Genomic DNA, 17,475 nt, shown 5'->3' on the forward strand with positions numbered 1-17,475 from the left:
AAAATACTCAAGGATTTCAAGGAAAATGTTTTTCCCTTTTACTAGCTACTGTGAACACTGCAGTAATCTTTAGTGAACACTGATACTATGATATTCTGGTCATCCAAAACAACTCAGACATTTAAAGAGAGATGCTTGAAAAATTAAGAAACACTGAGCTGAGTTTCTCAAAGAAGGTACACAACAACCTTGTCAGCTTCAGTAATGGATGATGAATATATTTATCTAAATATTAACTAACATAAAGATGGGTATTTAAAATTACTTGACAAAATAAGCTCAGTGGTAAGTAACCTGCCAAAGTCAAACAATAAGTACTAAATTTAATTTTTAAAATCCTTTATTTTTAAATAAAGTTTAAAAGTAATGTGAGTAGTGTAAAATATTCAATACAGAAACATATAAAGTTGAAAGTCTCATGTAAACTACACTATTTGAAGAAAGCCATTAGTTGACTTTTCTATGCATCATAAACACAAATTTTTAAGTGAGTTCATACTATACATTTTTCTATTAATAGTTTGTTGCACTTAATATTATCATGGCCATTTTCCATGTCCATACAGAATAAAGGTAGTTTATTAATTTTAATAGCCATATAGATTTTCTTAGATGGCTGAAACGTGTTATTTAACCAATCCTTTACCAATAAACACTTAGGTTTTCTTCTGTATTTTTCTACCATGTAATTTTTATGTCTGTAGTAACTTAAACATTGTCACTTCCTGTTTCACTCTGTCTTCTGGTTTGAAAAGTAAGTTCAGTGTGGCCATGACCTCCAGTTTAATAAATACTTGAATCTGTTAAGTTTTGATATTGGTAGACAGTATGCTAGCCAGGACTGACTCAATATTAAGCAATAGAAACCCAACTCAAAGTAACTTAAAGCAAAAAAGGGTATTTATTGGCTCACATAACTGAAAAGTCCATAGGGATATACTAGCTTCAGGCACGGTTGGATCCAGGGGCACAAACATTGTCATCAGGACTCAAGTCTCTCCATCATTTGGCTCTGCTTTCCTCTGCACTGGCTTCATTTTCTGGCTCATTTAATATGGTGGGCCCTGTTGGTTAGAGCTTTCATACTACAAAGCCAAGCAACCTCAGTAAAGATAGCTTCTGAGCTTCTCCTCCACAGTTCAGTAAAACTCTTATGGCTGAGTATCACTGGACCAATTTGAATCAAACCATTCCAGAACCAATCACTATGGTGAAAGAGATGGGACTATGCTGATTGATCAGGTCTGAATTACATGTACACCCAAGAAGCTTAAAGTTAGGCCAGACTGTCTGAACCATGTAAACTGGAAATAAGGAAAAGTGGTTCCAAGAAACATCAGAGTTGTTATAAAGAGTGCAATGGATGCTGGTCAATCAAAAACAACAACTGATGTCAATGGGAAGACCAGATACTGAAAAATTCGCTTAGTCTCTGTTCAGTAACAGCTGGCATTGTTACTTTCTTGATAATAAGAGTATTTTGAAGAAAACATCGTGAGGAGTAAGTCTGTCCTGTACTCAGGAAACCTGTAATCCATTTGAAGGGAATAATCATGTCCAATAGAGTACTTTGGATGATGCAATAGCATTTCAACAGAAGTAAACTCGGTGGCCTTGAATCTGAGAGCCCAACCATCTTGCTGACACAAAGCAGAACAAGCCTCCCATTGGCAAATAGTCCCGAGGCTGCTGAAGTCAGTGGTAAGTTTAAGTTAAGTGGAAACCTTTTCTTGTGTTCTTTTTAGCTGTTTGCCAAGGTGAACTGGTACATTTCTGTCATCTCTGTATTACTGCAGAAGAGCGCAATGGACAGTGCTTTCAGTCTGCTGTAGTCCTTCAGATCTAGTATAAGGTCTCAGATGCTGAAAATGATCAAATATATATATGTAGAGACTTACTCTGCACTTAAAAAGAGCTGCTGGTCAAGTAGTATATAGCATGGTCCTTCCAGTTGTGAACATTAAGTCCAGGGGAGTGGGTGGGGGTGAGGTGCAGGTTGCTTCAATTCAAAACTCCTGGGTGGAAATGAGTGTAAGACAGGCTGATACCAGTTGTAGTTTTCTCAAGCACAGCCAGTCTCATTGCAAATTTTCAAAAATGGCAGACAGGGCTGGGTTACATAAAACAGGCAAATAGGTTACCTTCACCAGGGCTAGCCACACCAATAGCCAGGATGTTATCTGGAAGAATGGGCAGGTTGATTTCAATGCTCTGTAAATTAGTTTTTACCCTGAGTACTCCAGGGTCATTCCTTAGGGTTTCCTCTGGATACCATTTTCATCAGTCAGGTATACAAGCTTTCATTTTCATATTTATCTGCCCAAGAACTTTCAGCTCAGTAGAAGGATATATTCTCAATTCAGACTTGAGGTTCTGTTGAGGAGTCTATGCTACATCTGGGAATGACAAGGTTGGGAGAGCCAGGTTCATGAAGGTTGGCCCTACTCTCTTTGGTAATCAAGTCTCCATCTTCTGAAACGGCCCGTCTCTGAGAATCAGCTTATAAAAAAGGCCTTAGATTGGTTGGATAGTGCTGCCGAAAGACTTAGATTGAGATCTGAGGCAGGGAGATAGGTAAAGCCCTAGATTTGAGTTTTAGGCTTTATTTTCAACCATCAATTTTTATATACAGTGTATATTAGACTCTCGAACAGATGATCCTCACCTTAAGTCCCTCATTTTGACTGTGTTTGACAGGATTAAACGGAATGACTGGCAGTGTAGATCCGTATCTTTTTCTGTAAAGTACAGAAAAAAAAATTGAGCTGACATTTTGAAGGTAGTAGAAAATGGAGTTTGTAGATAACTTCTTATTAACAATAGTTGTATATACAAGCAAGCTAGTCATTAGATTTTTATTAGTTGAAGATGCACAGGCCTTGTTGGATGATTTGTAGACAAAGTCACATAATCCGGGTTAGTCTAGAGAATAAGAGACAAAGATACAAAGAAATCATTCCCAACATTTAACCAGTGCATTCATTAGAGTATAGTTGAGGATAGCTGGCCCTTAAGTAGACTGTGAAGTGAAGGACTGAGATTTTTCTCATGACAAAAATCAAAGTCTACTTGTCTGACATGATCTGGTCTGGGAGTTCATGAACTGAATCCATCCTGCAGAAACAGATTAAGTTGTCTTAATGCCTGAGAGTATCTCATAGCAAGGAATGAAGTCAGCCACTCTGAATCAGTGTAAAACAACAGTATTGAGACAGATGAAACTCCATTAAAACATCCACAAGGACAAGACACTGTGGTCTTGTAATATTAGGAAGAAGCTGCAGGAAGCTCTGGAGTCTAAAATCTTAGCTGCAGGCTTTGTAGATTTTCAAGTCAGTCTACATTTCCAGCAAAAAGGTAGATGATACACAACTTGAGATGCCCAGCAAGCAAACTACCATGGCTTGGTCAAAAGGTCTACCTCCAAATATCCCTAACGCCTGGTAGTTGATGGTACCAGACATCAAAAGATCCATCATAAGAGTACCTCTCATTGGTTAGAAGAAAATTTTCCAAAGCATCACATTTAACATCATATACAGGAGAGAGGATATTCAAAAATAGTCTCTTGTGGATCAGGTGTTACATGTAGTTAGAGAAGAGTATTCGTAATTTTGGAGATGTGCCAATGATGGAGGAAATTTTATTTTTTTTTTAAGGTTGTTAGCTCATTTGTCTTGGAAAACAGCAGTTAAACTGAAAAATAACCAAGAAGCAGTGTAACTGCCCCTGGTTGAGTCATAGTGACTTGGAGTTTTGAGAATAAGATGAATAACCATTACCCCTAGGTAATGTTACCAGTATTTCAGTTCTACTTTCATTGTTAATGGTTATCCCTTGCACACGAAGTAGAGTACCATGGCTGATGATGGGAGGTCCAACGTATACAAGTTGGTCTAACATGGCCTCAATGAGGCATCATCAACTTTAGTACCAGCTTCAATACCTGGCGATTCAGGTATCCAAAGAGGATCAAGACTTCAGAGTTATTTATTTCAAGTACCACTAGAGAATCTGGTGTTTGTGAAAGAAGTTGGGTAAGGGGGTATGTCAGTATAGAGTACGTATGAATTGCTCTCTGACTATATTGAATCCCAGGAATCACTGACTTGATATCCATCTGGGGGTACAGGGCTGTTGATCTAGTCCATTTGATACCACTTTCAGCCCACATGACTACTCTGAGGGGGCAAAGATATGCCCATCTTCTTGTACTTTTCTGACTTTGCCCACAGTAAATATTCCTAAGGATGAGTAGCATCAACTGAACATGGACTTGGTTGGTAGAGGTACAGATCAGAATGCCATTCAGGTTGCACATGTTGTCTAGGGCAGTGGTTTTCAAACAGTGTTCTGAAGAATTCTAGGTGTTGTAAAGAAGTCTCCTTAGGGGTCACCATGGTGATAAAGGAAGATGCTTGTGGCAGGTTTCAGGCCCCCCACTCCTGCTTCATCTACAGCAGCTTCTCTTTTACTCTGGGCTTCCACATAGTTTTCATCCAAAGGGCTTCATGGTCACAAAGCCTTTGGAAAACCAATGATCTAAGAATAAGTTGTTCACAAAATGCTGAAATACAAAAAATAGGTCACAGAAACCAGAAACTGTGAGCAAAGGCTGTGGTAAGCCAAGAAGGTGTTTTCCTAGTCATTCTTTCCCTAATATGGGCCACATTACAGAATGATGAAGTTATAACATTCAAGTGTGCTATAAATTGATGGCCTCAAATTGGGTTTGTGACTATCAAATAACAGTCTAATTGGCTTTAAGTGACAATAGTACTGGAGTTTTTGCAGTCAGCATACATCTGCAAAATGCATTCATTTCTTTGCAAATATTATCCCAAGTCCATGGCTAGATGACTTATTTTCAAGTACTGCTAAGATCTCAATGGGCCACAATTCAAATTCTAAGAAAATATTTCCTTCTCATCCCTCTCCCCCTTTTCTCCATTCTCCTCCTCCCTTCCCTTCCCAATCTCACCCACTTAAGTGAGATTCAATACCTTTGGGCTAGGTTTACAGCACAATTCTAAGGACAGACAAGTATATTGTTAAATGTCATGGAATCCATCCAATTTGGGAGACATTAACTTTTCCCCATTCCCTTCCCATATAGTCCCACAAATTTTCTAGCAGTTCCTTTAACAAATAGAGGTAATACGATCAAGATATAGGACTCTTAGATGATTAAAACATACCAATTCAAGCAGTTATTGACAAAGTACAAAAAGGGAGGGGGGAAGGGCTTCAAAGATGCTGTTTATTCCTGGGTCTCCAGGGCAATCAGGAACCACTGGCTATACTGCTCTAAAGCAGTTTCCCTCATTCCATTTAAAGGAATGCTGCAAAAATAACACTGTGTTTGATTAAACTTAGGACATACTGGGCAAAACAGCTCAATGAGGCTTCCTGTTGCAAGCCTTCTTAGAGCCTTTAATACACTATATTGAATCAGGGGAGGGAACACATATTTTACCACCTTACAGGACTCCGGAAGCTCTATGTATATAGATTATATGTATGCATCAAATACACACATGCATACATATATGAACAGCCCTACTCTAAAAAAATGTAGAACTATTAAGTAAATGTTTGAGGGCAGAGGACCATAGATGATAATAAGATCTTGGTGTCTAGGAGTTATTAACAAGACTTAGGAAAAAAAAAAGAGGAGAACAAAACATGAATAGGGATCTCCAATTAATTAGCCCATTTGGAAGACCATGGGAACAACTAAGAGTAGCTTTGTGTTTCATGTTACATAGTTTTACTGTCAGATGAACGTATGCCATGTTGACTGGATAGTCTACCACTATGGAGAGTCTGTTCTTAAACCTTAGGGTTATTGCCATGGAATTCTGGTCTAGGTGCAGCCATCATAAGATTACACTTAAAACATTCTGAGAGCACCATATCAGGAAGTTGGAAACTTTTCCAGGGTTACCAATCTCCAACCATCTTAACAATGCAGGTAAAGTGGAGGCCAAGTTAATTTCATGGAGAGAACTGGACTGGGAGTCAGAAGGCCTGAGCTCTACCACTTTATAGGTGTGTCACCTTGGATAACCTTTTATATTTCCATTTCCTCATTTGCAAAAAGGGATTATAATTTACTGTGTTATTTTGATAATTGAGATTAATGTAAAAGTGCTTTGAAACTATAAAGTGCTAAATAAACATAAGGGATTACCATTATAGGTTCTACCTGGATATATCAAGAGGTCTTTCTGGAATCTGATTGGAGCTTTGTGAGATGTTGTTAGGTAAAGGGATTCCTTGGTAGAATTTCTTACATTTGTGTGAAAAGTTCTGGTTCCTGAGTAATCCCAAAGATGCTGTGAGTTCACTGTGCCTTTGTTTTAATCCCAATATCTGCTGGTCAGAATATCTGCTTTCTATTCAGTAGGCTACTATAGACTTGAAGTGGATAAAGAATAGGGTCCAGTGACCTGGATAGGATCCTAGACGCTTCATTAATTTCAATCATTTGAGATTGTGGGGTATGGTCCAATGCCATTCTTGACAAGATGGTCATTCTTCAGTGTTGATAACTAAAAATCCCCTGGTCCAAATTACCATGTCTCTGAAGGCCTTAACTGAAGAAGTGAAATGCACACTCGAGGAAAAAATTGGGCCTTTGTTGCGACAATATAGTTTCAGCTACTTGGCTTAAACAGTTTGACTTCACTACTAAGGGCTGTTCTGAATCTGAGTGGAACAGGAGTGGAGGTGAAGGCCACATCATGATGGTTGAATGCCTCCTGGATCACAGTGGTCCACTGGAATAGTGTCTTCTTCAGCAGTAAGGTGAAGGAATCACCAAGGTCAAAAATCCAGGTACCAGATCTGTAGGCTGATGGAATAGTACAAGGAAGGTGGTCAGAAGGTCCAGATGAATACTCAGCAATCAGGAGGCACAGGACTGGAAGGGACAGGAACAAAACAGGTAAGATAACAAATGCATGGAATTAGAAACACAGGATTCTAACACTGGAGTGAGTGTGCTATCAGCTATCAGCTGCCTGATGGGTACTAATTCTTGATAGGACTAGCTAAGAAGCTGACAAATGATAAATGCAGAATTAAAAAAAGCTTTCTGATTAACAATTAGTGATGATAAGAACAGAAAGAGTTCTCTGGCAGGGACTGCTTCCTGACTCGAGAACAAACCGTCTCAGAGTAGCAACAAACAGGAATTGCCCTTAAGTCTCATAATTTGGGGGAGTAATTTGATTGTATTCAGCCTGCTGAGCAGTGCTTGAAGGGGGAGAAAGAAGTAGCTCAATGGGCAGCACATGAAGAATTGAATTTAAATTTATATACAAACACCGAAGGAGACCTTGTCTTTCTTACTTTTCCAATGCTTTCTTCAAATTATCCTACCACCTCATACTTTTAAAAGTTGTCTTTAACTTTCATTTTAAGAAGATTCCATCTTGTGTGGGAAAGAATAAGATACCCAGGGAATAAGGCCCTGGTATTCGCACCCTTCTGTTAATACCCTATACAATATATCAGTTTTTCTTTACATCTGAGGGCTCCCTAAATCTTTTAAATTTAGAATCAAAAAACAAAAACAAAAAATCATGAAACACAGAAAGAAATATGGCCCATAATAGTGATCTTTTTCCTAATCAAGAGTACTTAGGTTACCAAACATCTTACGGAGAATCTATTTTGATGGCCTGCTCTCTAAATTAATTCTTTCTACAAAATGCTTCATCACATGTAGCAGTATAGGTGGGCAAAGATCCTTAAGACAAAGCCTTTGCTTTCAAGGCACTTGCTATCTGGAAAAAGCAAATGCTTGCCAGGGACTTTACGAGGTATACTATGCAAAGTAGCTAAAAGGTAAACAACAACTTAATATAAAATAATGTAAATATTTAATAAAAACTTAAGAAAAAATAAAGCTAAAGAGATGCATGAAGTAGAGAACATATGACATAGATATTGAGGAAATGGCAGCATTTTGACAAGTGAAGAACCAGAGGAACACATCCCAAACTAGAGAGCAAGAACAGAAAGTGCAGAGATAGTAGGTAAGTAAAGAGTGAGGCATTTTGGAAAATATCAAGTACCGTAGTTCACTTTTGGTGGAGTGTTGCTAGAGTTTGCACAGAAGGTCTGGCAGAAACTCAGGTCTTCGAATTCCCAGTAATAGTGCTGGTGGCAGTGCTTGCTCGGTTGCTGTCTCTTCTTGAAGCAAGGTCGACAGCCCCCAAATTCAAAAACAAAAATATTCAGCTCCAGAGTTCCTGTCACATTCTGACAAGCTCTTCAAGTGGCAGGTGCAGTTCTTGAAAATCTGGAAATCTGGAGTCCATGTCATGGCTACACAGAAGAGCATCTGCTCCAGCTAGTGCAGAACACCGTAGTGAAACCTTTTCGGCCTCCTATCCTGGATATCTCACGTTTTGTCACAGAATTTCAAGCTTTGAGTTCCAGTTGTTTTTTTCCTCCTCCTTTCTCTGGAGGAAAGCATCTTATAAGATCACCACAGTCTTAAGATTCTTCTGAGGTACATCCAGATAATAACAAAAGAGCTAAAAGACCAACACGTTTTTCTCCAAAACAGTCATTTTTCTGGAAGTGAGATCATTTGTCTCTCCCCTTTACGTAAAAGGAATAGTCAATTGATTTTCTCAGACATTTGTATGGAATAGCAAAACAGGTAAACGCCTAACCAGACAAAATACACTTACATGTGTTTATGTTCACTTGCTTAGAGCTGTACCACTGGTACGCACCACCCCACAAAATGAAAATGTTTGAAATCCAACTGTTCAAACATTTCTATAGTGTTTGCTGGACAATGGCCTGGAATTTGATAAAAGCAGCTGACAATTAACAAAGAAGCATTTTGGCCATCTTAGTGACACACTTTCAAGCAAATACAATACAAAGCAGGCCAGGAAACAGTTAAGCATTGAAACACTTCCAAATCTACTGATTTTGCAGTTCAGCAGAAGTCATGACAAAACTTTCCAGAGAATGTTAACCTTCCATTAAGAAACATAAACCCCCAAACATCTTCAGGAATTCCATGCCTGATTTAGTCTGTTCCAAGTGAGCCAGCTTGCTAAAAATCCACCTGCACCATTAATTAGCTGGACTCGGCAGCACCATTTAAAAATAAGCCTGCTCACTACCAACCGCACAGACTAAGGATATAGAATATTAAGGAGTAATGGATGGCAACCTTGGTTGTGGAAAATTGTCAATGAAAGAGGAAGGTAGTCAGGTACCAGTATAAGCAGCAGAAAACCAAGAATTGCTGGCCCAAAGATTCTACAGGCTTCTTATTAGTAGAGAACACACCCATTTCTAGTTTTAGCTGCTTTATATTGGGTGCCATTGAGCCATACCAACGTGTCAGCCACCCTTCAGGCACCCCATGGTAAAAGGAAAAGACTCAGAATAGAAGCCAAGCAGTGGAGTGTTGTTACCCCAACTATCCATTATGCATAGAAACAGCTCACATATCCCAGGGATTCAAACAGGGGCTTCAAATCGGTTGTGAAGGGTCCCAAATGACATCTAGGCCTCAGTTTCCTCCCTGTGGCATAAAAGAATCATAGTTCTTAACTCTTCTGGGTCACAGCCCCCTTTGAAAACTTGCTGGCGATGGATCCTCGTTTCCCAAAAATGCACACTCCCACTATTTCTGCATACAATTCCAAGGAGTTTAGGGGGATCTCCAACTTCAATCCAAGGTTCCCAGGTTCAAATTCCAAGAACTGGGCAATTGCTAACTTTTCTTACAACTCAAAAAAACCCCGTTACAAACAATAATCATCCCTTACGTACATACCGACGCTTTATACTTTACAAAGCGCTTTCAACCCCACAAACATTGATAGGCAGAGGAGGAAACTGAGGCGCCGACAAATTACAGAGTGATTTGCCTAAGGTCACTCGGCCAGCTGGTGGCTAGGCCCGGAAGCAAACCCAGCTCTTCCGACTCCGGGGCTTGTCTCCCCACCCCGGAGCTGCCGCCAGAGCTCCCGCCCCTCACTAAGGGGGCATAAGGAGAAAAAGGCAAAGTAGAAAGCCCACCACCAACCATCCCCCGGCGCCCTCTTGCCCCCCCAACTGGGTCCTTGCAGGCCCCGAAGGGTGGCGCCAGGCCTCCAGGCCAGCCCCGGCCACCCCCGCCTCCCCGGCCGCGCCAAATCCCGCCGCCGCCGCCTCCCCGGGAGCGGGGCGGAGCAGCTGCCCGCCGCCGCCGACCACCCGGACGACTCCTCGTCGAATCGCAAACGCATAGGCCGCCGCCCGAGTTCTGCGTACGAGAAGAAAGACGCGGCGCGAGCGCCAACGGCCACCGGGCGCGCGCCGCGGCGGCCGGGCCTGCGCCCCAAGAGCTGGATGCCAGAGCAGGAGAAAGAGCCGCCAACCGATCGCTCGATCGACCGCGCGCCCGCTCCTTCGCCCTACCAGACCGGGGAGGGGGGGAGGGCGCGCCAGGGCTTCTTCGAGTTAGGGGCCTGACTCCCCAGCGACGAGACAAGATGGCTCCTCCGGTCCGCGCCGCAGCTACCGTCCCGGCTGCGTCGCTCGGCCCGCCCCCGGTACTGTTTCTTTAAATGGCGGAGAGGGTCATGAAAGCAGGAAGAGAGGCGCGCGCTCTCACGTGACAGGGGCGGGCCCGGCTAACAAGATCCGGTCACGTGGAGACCCGCTTCCCGCCAATCAGGAGGCGTCGCATCAGGGCGGGGGCGGGAAGAGCTGCGGCTCCGTGATTGGCTGAGTGCGCCGCGGAGGCCTCGGGGGCTTGGGGCGTCGGGGAGTGCGCGAGGCGGCCCGGGTTGTGTGCACTAGCGGAGACAAAGCGGTGCCCGAGGTGGCCGCGGCGGCTGCGGCAGCGGCGGCAGAGCAGCCCTAAACGCCGAATATCGTGGTGCTGAGTCCTGTCATCATCTCATCCAGCGCGGCGCGTGGGCGGCTTGTCTCGCGGCGGCGGCGGCAGCGGCGGAGGCGGAGGCAGCACATGGTTCCAAGAGCGCGCTGCGGTTGTTGGGTTCCGATTCCGTGGGGAGGGATAAAGGCAGCTTTGAGCACCGGGCAACGCCCGGTCGGGTGGTGCGCTCGCCACACTGCCCTCGACTCGAGCCTTGAAAGCTGGGACTAACTCCTCTCATGAGGAGGAGGCAGCCTCGGTACCGAGGCCCGGCAAGGGCCCGGCAGCCAGAGGCCTCTGTCTGAGGGAAGTGGGGGAGGGGCGCTGCCCACGTCAGGTGATTTGGGCGGGTCAATTCTGAGGCGTCTTTGTGGGTCAGTGTGAGGTAATTTGACCAGCGCACTACCCTGAGGGGATTGGGACGGGACCACAAGCTAGATTGGTTCTGGGCTTTGGAAACAGAAATCGCCCTCAGCGCTTAGACCTTTCAGTTGGGAGGTGGTGAAGCCGGAACTAACGCCGTATGTACTCCATCGACTTCGTAGTCCTCAGCCTGGGGCCTGTTTAAGAATCCTGGGCTCATTGGTGAAGAAAAGGGTGACTGTCCAGTTTTATGACCGAAGTTGGTAAATTTCCGGATTGCTAAATTTTCTGATCAGAAATTTAGAGGAACAAAGAAAGCTTGAAGAACTTGTGAAGATGGAGCAGTCATAAATCTTCAACTCCCAATACCGTCTACTCCAAGACCATCCACATTCGACTCCTTGAACTATCGCAACTTAATGCTAAAGCACTTTAAGACTACAGATTTATAACATAGTTTTTTCCCCCAGAATATTGCATCATAAACATTGAGAAGATTAAAAAAAGGAGGAATCAATTGTAGTTTTAGACATCTCTTTGAATGTGTTTTGGATAGGTACTAGGAAACCTTCTTTAACCGTCAGAAGCTCAGACTTACCAAACCTTTACTGGAAGGAATCCTGGGAAATCTATTACACCGTAAGGTTTTATTTCCCAGTTAGAGGGTAAAGGACTGAAGACCTCACTGCACTCATGGCTTTCACAAATTACAGCAGTCTCAATCGAGCTCAGCTAACCTTTGAATATCTGCATACAAATTCGTAAGTATCCTTTAGGTGCCCCTGAGGTCACTGCTAACTCATTCCTTGATAATACGGAGATCCTTTTCCCAGAAAATTCTGCGTTTTTACTTTTGGGGATGTATCACTGGATGAGTCTTGAGCTCTGTGTTGAAGAACTGAGATCAGTGAAATATTTGTTGCTAATCCAGAAGAATGTGATCTTCATTTGTTGGATCAAAATATATTTACTCATATGCAAATTTTAGCTTTTTTGAAGTCAATATATTGAATTGTTTCATTCGAGTGTTGGATAGGAATCCAACAAGTACTCTTTGGATCACCAGAAGTTGGACTATTCTAGAATCAACTGTTTCTCTTTAGTGACAAAAGCCAAAACAGTTGGGTAATAACAAGTCTTTTTTTTCCTAGCAAGAAAAAAAGAAGACATTTAGATGACAACTTTTGAGAAGAAATTATTAGTTTATCTTTTCAGCAACAGTTGGCTCTATCATCTAGGGAGATCTGTCCTTATGTCCAATATTTTATGTGCTAAGCAGGAAATGGCAACTTGTTTAAACCCATAATTTAAATAGCCTTACCCCAAAATGTGCAAATCACAGAACACATAACGTGTTTATGATTCTTGAGTTCATGAAGAGATTATCATTATCCCATGTTGATCGGGAATGTTTCAGGCTTAATTCTTATGCCCACTCTCTTGGAGGTGATTTGGTGGGATCATAACTACACAGTGTTTTTCACACATTCGTTTGTCACTTTTGAGATGAAGGTAAGTATTCTACCATTTTAGTGATGGAGAAGTGATGAGCAGCTACATGAATGGCCCAGAGAGCTGAAGAACTACCTTCAGGGTTGAGAATATAGACTTCAATCATCTAGTGATAGTAAAATAGTACTTAGCTTTTTATGGGAAAGAACAATATGTTAATTTGCGATGACATCTGTAATTTTTTTCTTTTTTCCAATTAAGGAAATAAAATTTTTCTGAGTAGTGAATTGCCAAACGGTGATAGCCTGCTTTTATCTTTTGTTTAGGAAGCTTATTATTGAACTAGAACGTTTTAGAGTAGATACTGTAGAGGCCATTTAGGTGAAGTCTTATGCTATGGATGATGAATCCGAAACTCAGATAAGGTTGCAGATCAGGCTTGCTTAGCTAGTTTATAACACAGTCTTGGGCAAAATCTTCACTATCCTTTTTTATATTTGGACTGCCGTGTTTAAGAACAAGCACACGAAGGCCACTTAGATGTTCTCAGGTGATTGTATTTGATAAATGGTTACTTCAGTTCTGAATTGTGGAATGAGGGGCCAAATTTGGAATGGTGGATTATATGATAATCTTGGAAGACCATGAATGGCACTTGCAAAACTGGGTGGGTTGTTCTAGCTTTCCCCAACGACTTTGATAATAAAATAATAGTTACAACCAGTTAATTGCTTCTGGCCATCACTTTTAAACATGTGTAAAGTAATCTTTATAATAACCTTGCTAGAGTAAGGATTCTTCCTGTTTTACATTTGTGGAAACAGGCTCAAATTGAGTAACATGCCAAAACACACCTGCTAAGTGGCAGATTTAAGGCAATAGGATTTATTTGACCACAGTGGTTAGTGTCTTTAACCATTATTAGGCAGTCAGTGCTAACTCTAGTCAGTTTTGCCTTAAGGGCTTGTTTTGCTTCAAGGAAAGGGTTTACTTTCTACTTGGAAAGTCTGTTCAGTTTATCTCAAAAACCTTTAATTTGAGGTTCTGGAATATTGTTTCTTTTGCTATCTTATAACTTAATAGGTGAGCAGAACTAAGGTAAAGAATCAAGCTCTAGTTAAGTCATTTGTTTAAAGTGAAATTGGAGAGTTTGTGAATTTGACTTACCCATATTGAGTTGGAACCACCTTCTTGCATGAACATTTGCGGGTTGGATGTATCATTTGGAAGCTCTAGATTTTCTAATCTGGATCACAGCTTTGAAGTTGTCTACTTTTGGATGTGTCCAAACCTACCAGGAGAAAATACAAACCCTAGAATACTAAGATAAGTTAGTTTATAATCAATTTCAAGGTTTATCAAGGTGATATGATGAAATTCATTTCTAGAGGAAACACGTTTTTAAATTTTCATAAGCTGTGACTTATTTACTCCTAGTGATGGTGGATGGATCCTCATTTTGTTAAGTGATGGTGTCACCTTTAGAAATGAGAAAATTTGGGATCCCTGGGTGGCGCAGAGGTTTGGCGCCTGCCTTTGGCCCAGGGCGCGATCCTGGAGACCCCCGATCGAATCCCACGTCAGACTCCCGGTGCAAGGAGCCTGCTTCTTCCTCTGCCTGTGTCTCTGCCTCTCTCTCTCTCTCTCTCTCTCTCTCTCTCTCTATCATAAATAAATAAATAAATTAAAAAAAAAGAAATGAGAAAATTTGTCTATAGTTCCTTTTCCTTTGTTCTAGTTTTTAAAATGTAAGACCATAATAGGGTGTCTGATATCTACAGTATTGCCATATTGTGAGTTATGAAAAGTATGGCCCTTTGCTTACCTCCCATGTGATTTGGACTTGCAGGCTGAACCCAGGCAGGCTAGAAGGATAGAAATCAGTGTGGTGCAATGAATAGAGGATGCATGGGCTTGGGAGCCAGCCAAGCTTGGATTTGCCTGTTTCCTGGCTGAGTCTTTGGGCAGGCTGAGCCTCAGTTTCTTCATCTATAAAAGGGGGCTAATCTGAAAGACGATTATGTAAAATATAATGTTTATAAAGTAATTATAGCTCATGCATGGTACACTGTAAACATTGAATAGATGGTGCTTATTGTTTATTCATTGCATGATAATTTATATAAACCAGAAGTTGGCCAGAGTAGGAGTTTGCTCTATGGTGGTAGTCATTAGGTAGATTACATTCTTGGTAAATTCTGGAGCATTTGTTGGAGACAGTAAACATCTGTCCTGAGGGTCGTTTTGTTGTTGTTGGTTTTGGTATGATGTCTGTGGTAACTGATGATGGTTATTTTGGTTACATCAGTGTTAAGATTTAAAGCAGGCCTGAGAAATTCTCATGATAGTGTGAAAGTTTTAGGGTACTTTCTTTTAATGCGGGATGTTGCTAGTATGAAATGATAAAAGGATTTTTAAATAAAAGGAGTTTTATGCTGTTACTGCTCTTTAGTGGTGGGTTTTGTGACTACTAGTAAAAAGTTGATGAGCAATATAGGTGCTACATTCCAGATATAGTGGTGGTAGTGATGTTCCTTTGTGATAAGATGCATAGCTTACATCACTGCAGTACTGCTAAGTTGTCTGATAGGGCAGGATGTTTAAGTATAAGATGCCTTCTCTCTGTGTCTCTTCCTGTTGGCACATTTAATTATCTTGGCAATATGATACTTTTGGCTTGTTTTATCTATATATGTAGTGAATATAGAGGCACCTGTCACCTTTAGAGACAATATTTTTGGGGACTTAAAATTGTGTTGAAATGTGGGTTTACACTCTAAGTATATTAAAGCCATTTGAATGTAGAATGGATGCTCTTGTTTCTCAGCTTTATTTTCTAGCAATTAAGGCAATTGACTTGTCAATATTGCCAAGAACACAGCAGAAGCTGTCACTGTGTGATGGACTTGTGAATAATCTATTGGTTTAAATTCAGATTGAATATAAATAGGAACACCATTTTCCTTAGGTAATGAGTAGATTTACTCATGAATTTGTCACTGGAAATGCTGAGCTGCAAAACTATTTTGATCATGGCACAAATGATATAAAAGCCAATTGAAAGTGAGTTTGCTAAAAATCTGTCTTTTTCCAGATGGTTGGCCTTTCTTGGATAATGTGCAAAGAATCTTTACATCTGGGAAAATAATTTTCTTTTGATATTTATTCAAATACCTGTTTCAAATGCTAGCAAGCAATGAATGTCTCTTTGAATATTATTTAAGAAAAGGGAGAGAAATTATGTCTTTGATATATTTTTTGTTAAGATTTTTTGTTGTTCTTAAGACTTTTTTTTTAAGATTTATATTTATTTATTCCAGAGAGAGAGAGAGAGAGAGAAAGAGAGGGGCAGAGATGCAGAGACACAGGCAGAGGGAGAAGCAGGCCCCGTGCATGGAGCCTGACGTGGGACTCGATCCCGCGTCTCCAGGACTACGCCAGGGCTGAAGGCGGCGCCAAACCGCCCAGCCACCCGGGCTGCCCGTGTTCTTAAGATTTTAAGAAATATTTAGAACTCTGACTTTGTTAGTAGGACCCATCAATTGGTTGAAGGTCTGGAGAAGATTATGCATATTGACTCTGACCTTCCCAACCCTTGTCACAAAAGATCCCTTTTATGACGTGTCAGTACACATCACAAAAGTATCCCTTAACTATATTTTCTTTTTTTTTTTAAATTTTTATTTATTTATGATAGTCACACAGAGAGAGAGGGGGGGGGAGAGACACAGGCAGAGGGAGAAGCAGGCTCCATGCACCGGGAGCCCGACGTGGGATTCGATCCCGGGTCTCCAGGATCACTCCCTGGGCCAAAGGCAGGCGCCAAACCGCTGCGCCACCCAGGGATCCCCCTTAACTATATTTTCAAGATATCTGTTAACATATCTGAAATATGTTTGTGTGGAACAGCATTGATACTATGTGGAACAACGAAGGCCATTTGGAATGTTTTCTTTAAATTCTGATTTTACAAGGCAATATTTTTAAGTATTGTATAGAAAGCAGTGAAAACTTAGCCAGAGATCTTTGTGCTTGCCCTTTTGAGATCTTACTGAATTCTGAATGTCTCTGATTTTCATGTGAAGCAGTCAGATATACATGTTGCTGAGAAGCAGTTGCCACTTTTATTTGATTTCTTGGCCTGATGGCAAAGGATTTCAGAATTAGTTTTCTTTTTTTTTTTTAATTTTAAATTTTTATTTATTTATGATAGTCACAGAGAGAGAGAGAGAGAGCAGAGACACAGGCAGAGGGAGAAGCAGGCTCCATGCACCGGAAGCCCGATGTGGGATTCGATCCCGGGTCTCCAGGATCACGCCCTGGGCCAAAGGCAGGCGCCAAACCGCTGCGCCACCCAGAGATCCCGAGAATTAGTTTTCAAGATTATTCATATTCACTATTCTCACCACCAAAGGCCAATACTTCATTCTTAAACATATTTATTCCAAAGATTGCTGCATACAAGCTGTAGTCCCATTCTTATTATGGTAGTATTCTTTTTGTTGTTACAGGAGCTGTATTTGAGTTTCCTTGACTATAGTTAAAATACAGGCTCTTATTGGAATGAGAACTATTATAATAGAATTTGTTGTTTTATATTTTTAAATAATCTTCAAAATTAAAAGCCTAGAGTATAGAAAACTAATTCATTTTTTAAGTTTCTTTCTTTTTCTTTCTTTTTTTTTTTTTTAAAGATTTATTCATGATAGACACAGAGAGAGAGAGAGAGAGAGAGGCAGAGACACAGGCAGAAG

At 41.1% G+C, this 17,475-nt stretch overlaps 2 protein-coding genes across 5 annotated transcripts in view; one reads left to right on the forward strand and one right to left on the reverse strand.

The window, feature by feature from the left end:
• Nucleotides 1–878: 878 nt before the first annotated feature.
• Nucleotides 879–10,485, reverse strand: TUG1 (taurine up-regulated 1; the record flags this gene model as incomplete). Its single annotated transcript, XM_055323266.1, has 2 exons — nt 879–6,925; nt 8,085–10,485. A coding segment is annotated over one exon (465 nt), but the record flags the coding sequence as incomplete, so codon positions are not given.
• MORC2 (MORC family CW-type zinc finger 2) overlaps nt 10,483–17,475 on the forward strand; it is a 43,641-nt gene continuing 36,648 nt past the window's right edge. For all 4 annotated transcript variants that reach the window (XM_055321827.1, XM_055321826.1, XM_055321829.1 and 1 more), the window contains exon 1: nt 10,483–12,030. In XM_055321827.1, the coding sequence (XP_055177802.1) occupies nt 11,963–12,030 (68 nt within the window). In that variant the 5' untranslated portion in view covers nt 10,483–11,962. The remainder of the gene's footprint in view (nt 12,031–17,475) is intronic.

Source organism: Nyctereutes procyonoides, unplaced genomic scaffold (genome assembly GCF_905146905.1).
Source record: "Nyctereutes procyonoides isolate TBG_1078 unplaced genomic scaffold, NYPRO_anot_genome, whole genome shotgun sequence".
Taxonomy (NCBI): domain Eukaryota; kingdom Metazoa; phylum Chordata; class Mammalia; order Carnivora; family Canidae; genus Nyctereutes; species Nyctereutes procyonoides.